This window comes from Meleagris gallopavo, chromosome 10 (genome assembly GCF_000146605.3).
Source record: "Meleagris gallopavo isolate NT-WF06-2002-E0010 breed Aviagen turkey brand Nicholas breeding stock chromosome 10, Turkey_5.1, whole genome shotgun sequence".
Classification (NCBI taxonomy): Eukaryota; Metazoa; Chordata; class Aves; order Galliformes; family Phasianidae; genus Meleagris; species Meleagris gallopavo.
In genome coordinates, this window is record NC_015020.2 from 5,424,681 (window position 1) to 5,428,260 (window position 3,580).

Here is a 3,580-nt window from a genome sequence, read left to right on the forward strand (position 1 = left end):
AAAAAAAAAAAAGCAAAACTTTAATCTGTTGATATAACCAGAAGTAAAACAGTAATGTCAGCATTTTCATTCTTTGTATGGTACCTCAGCTTTAGAGGATTGGGTCGCACTGCAATAGTTGCAAATTTCAATGGGAGCTCGAGCAGCCACTTCTAAAAATGAGACAATACAAGTGTGTATATATATATGTCTAGGAGTGCATTACTTGAGCTGTCCTACAGAAAGGTACAAACTCTTAAAAATTTTGCTTCAGTAGTACGCCAAGTTTTAAAACTTTGTTCCAGCTGTCATTAATAAGGTGGAGGAAATCAGCACACTGAATGATTTCATCAGTTAGCCACGTAGGTCTTTCCTTAGCCTTCCAGCAAAATCAGCATCTAAGACTGATATTTTCTTTTTTGCATTTGATTTTTTTTTTTAATTTAAGCAATTACAAATAAATAAATAAACAAAAATTAGACAGTTAAGAATTATTTTCAGAGATTTTTACATTTTTTTTACAGAAAGAGAAAAAACGATAATATTGTTTAAAGACAATTGTGTAGCAATATCACTGGTAAAGTCGAGTAGCTGCAGTTCAAAGTTCAGAGCTATAATGCAGGGGGTAATAAAAAGATGAAAGGTTTGAATGGGTGGAAGGCCTGGGATTTGCTGGGTTTTGCAGAATGTAATTATTTTTTAATTCTTCCTTTGAGCTCATACAGTTCGGCTTAACTCTGGTTCTTCCTTTACTGTTTTACATCTGATTATTTGATTATGAAAGTAAACTCTCCCACATAGAACAGAATGCTAGCAATCTTGTTCTGGTAAGAGGTATTTATACAGCATGATCAAATCACTTAAACATAATGGGGCCATGTGCTTATCCTCGTTTCTGATGTCTTGCCCACTGCCTAGGGTCTGTCAGCACATGTTGATATTCACTGCTCAGTATGGGGCCAGTGCTTTCCAGTGCTGCTTCAAAGTAACTTCTTTGACTTATTTTGGATATTCTGTGAATTTAATAGCAATAAATTGAGAATCTATTCAGTTATTATTTGAAAGCAGAATTTTCAATTCAAAGTTTCCTGTTCTAGTAGATAAGTTATCATCGTAGGATTAGCATACTGGATTTGGAAAGTACTGAGCAGAAAGACTCCTGAGCTGAGGATAGGCTATAAAACTACCAAGAGGCATTTGGGTGGTACAAAAACTGGAAATCATGCAGCTTATAGTGTGAGCTTCTCCATATTTTTACTCATTAAGGATTTTTAGCTTTTAAGTGGACTTACCAGTAGGTTTCCTAAACTCTGAACTTTGTTCCTGAATGTAACAATAAATCCGGGATTAAAGGAAAAATTCTGGTTCTGTTTAATTTTACAGAAGGCTGTACTCCTAGTTGTTTTAGCTCACCCCTTACAAACTTTTCTGCTGTCAAATATTAGGGAAAGTAGTAGCAATGCTTTTTGATTTACCTATCTTTCTTGATTTTTAGATACTAATTTTACTTCCTATTCTCTCTAATAATGAACATAATGATTTTCTGTGTTTACATTGACTTGTTTTTAGTTCAAAAAGATGTAGCACCACATTGACCACTGATTTCTTATATGAAGGGGTCCAAAACTGGATGCAGCATTTTCAACATGGTCTAGAAAACAGTAAGTACTTTATTGACATCTTAGTGAAGAGACTGAAATTATAAGCTCAGAAGATAAATAGTTACCAGCTGAAGTACATTTAAGGATATGAGAACACAAGGTTCAAAGATACACTTTTTGACAGTAATAGAGTTCAGTCAGAACAGAGTGCAGTATTTTCTGGTTTGTTGTTATTTTTCCTTTTTGTAACTGGATGCATATAATGCCCGTAGTCTTAAGGCTTTGGTCTCTGCATGTCTCAGCATAGTGGCTTTCTCTGATCATTGCATTCACCTAAGCACAAGCCTCTTTCATGTAAATACACTACAGATACAGTTTGAAAGGATTAATCCTGTTTCTTCAGTATATAGAACTTCTGAGTCATTGCCACTACTTATTTAAGCATTATTAAATGTAAGCATCTTAGCTGTATCTTAACACCCACACTGAAGTTTTTATATAAGATTCTAATATGCCCTATTAGCATAAGAAAACCCGGTGCATATGTGTAGAGCAGGTGAAGCTGTGTCTCATCTCTTCCTGAACAAAAGGCTAATACATTCTTACAAGTGATTTAATTCACCTTATCACTAAAAACGATATGATTATAGATTGATAGAAATGAAAACTAAAAGGCTTCAAGTAATGCTCTATAATTATTAGCTAATATTCATAAGGTGCAGGAAGTTTTAAAAAAAATAGTTACAAACTGCATTTAATATGCCTTTCTGTATTAAGCAGCGATATGTAACTGTCTATAATTAATTTTTTGTTGAATTTCCTTAGGATTCTACAGCTTACTGAAGCTTTCCTGTTCTCAGCCGCCAGAGTGACCTGAGGATCTGAGTTTTTCTTGTAAAAGAGGAATCTTCTGAGTAGGTAGAATTGATTATATTGTTTTCTTCTGAAAGAACTAGTGAAGAACTGATAAATTGCTATGCACACCTTTCTAACGTTTTCTGTAGCAGAAAGTAACTTCCTTTTAAGACACACATAATTCAGTGGGTATCTGCTGCCCCCTTCAGTCTATTATTAGTAAAAACAATTTCCAGATAATATTTTTTAAATCCGAAATTAATAGCATCCATTTTTTGGGCTAGTTTCTCGTGGGTAGAGGGGAAGAAACGTAAAAGTAAATAGATATTTAACTAGATTGTTGCGGAACATTTTCTTATACCAGTGGTGGTGGGGTTTTTTGACTGTTTTTTTTGGGGGGGGTTTTCCATGTTAATTTTAATAAGCAAGGCAAACCTTTAGCAGCTGGGTTCAATAGTCACAACAGAGAAAAAGATCTCAGAGCAAATACTGAAAGATGGGGGGAGCCTGGAAATCAACTCAAGCTTCTAGAATGCATTTATATATTTCTGGTTAAGTCATTCTAACTTGGTGATTCAGTACTTCATATGCAAAACAAATGATGCCCCATCTTTCTATCTTCCTTTTAATTCAGAATAAACTTTCTTAGCAAGATCAAGGCCAGATTGGCAAAAGTTCTTCCTCACTTAATTCCCGAACAGCGGATAACACTACTGTGTATTTGCGCCTAAATATGTATGTGCACTGCTGTGTAGAAACATGAATATGTATATATATACACATACATATATACAACAGTTCTCTAATCTCATCTGGAATTAAGTACTTTCATTAAGAAGAAACAACAGCTTGATGTAAATGTAAATCTGTTACCACTAGTAAGCTAAAAGCAACAGTTGTACATAGAAGAACAGACCATATCAATAGTTATTATTTTGTGTTTGAGATGTAACATGGTACACTTTCTGAACTTGCCTGAGAAGTTTTTTTATAAAGCTGATAAGAAGAGAATATGTAAAAGAAAATTTATGCATGGGGTATTCGTACACTACAAAGGAAAAGAAATTACATTTCTGTACAGTTAGTGTCTATCAGTCTCCTAGGAACACAACTTGCTGAGGTAACAGCAAAAATAAATACCAGCC

General features: G+C 34.3%; 1 protein-coding gene across 1 annotated transcript in view; it reads right to left on the reverse strand.

The window, feature by feature from the left end:
* The window catches only part of TRMT13 (tRNA methyltransferase 13 homolog), a 7,811-nt gene extending 6,635 nt beyond the window's left edge, over positions 1-1,176 (reverse strand). The window contains exon 1 of the mRNA XM_010715870.3: positions 1,108-1,176. Coding sequence (XP_010714172.2) covers positions 1,108-1,176 — 69 coding nt within the window. The remainder of the gene's footprint in view (positions 1-1,107) is intronic.
* Between the last annotated feature and the right edge of the window lie 2,404 nt (positions 1,177-3,580).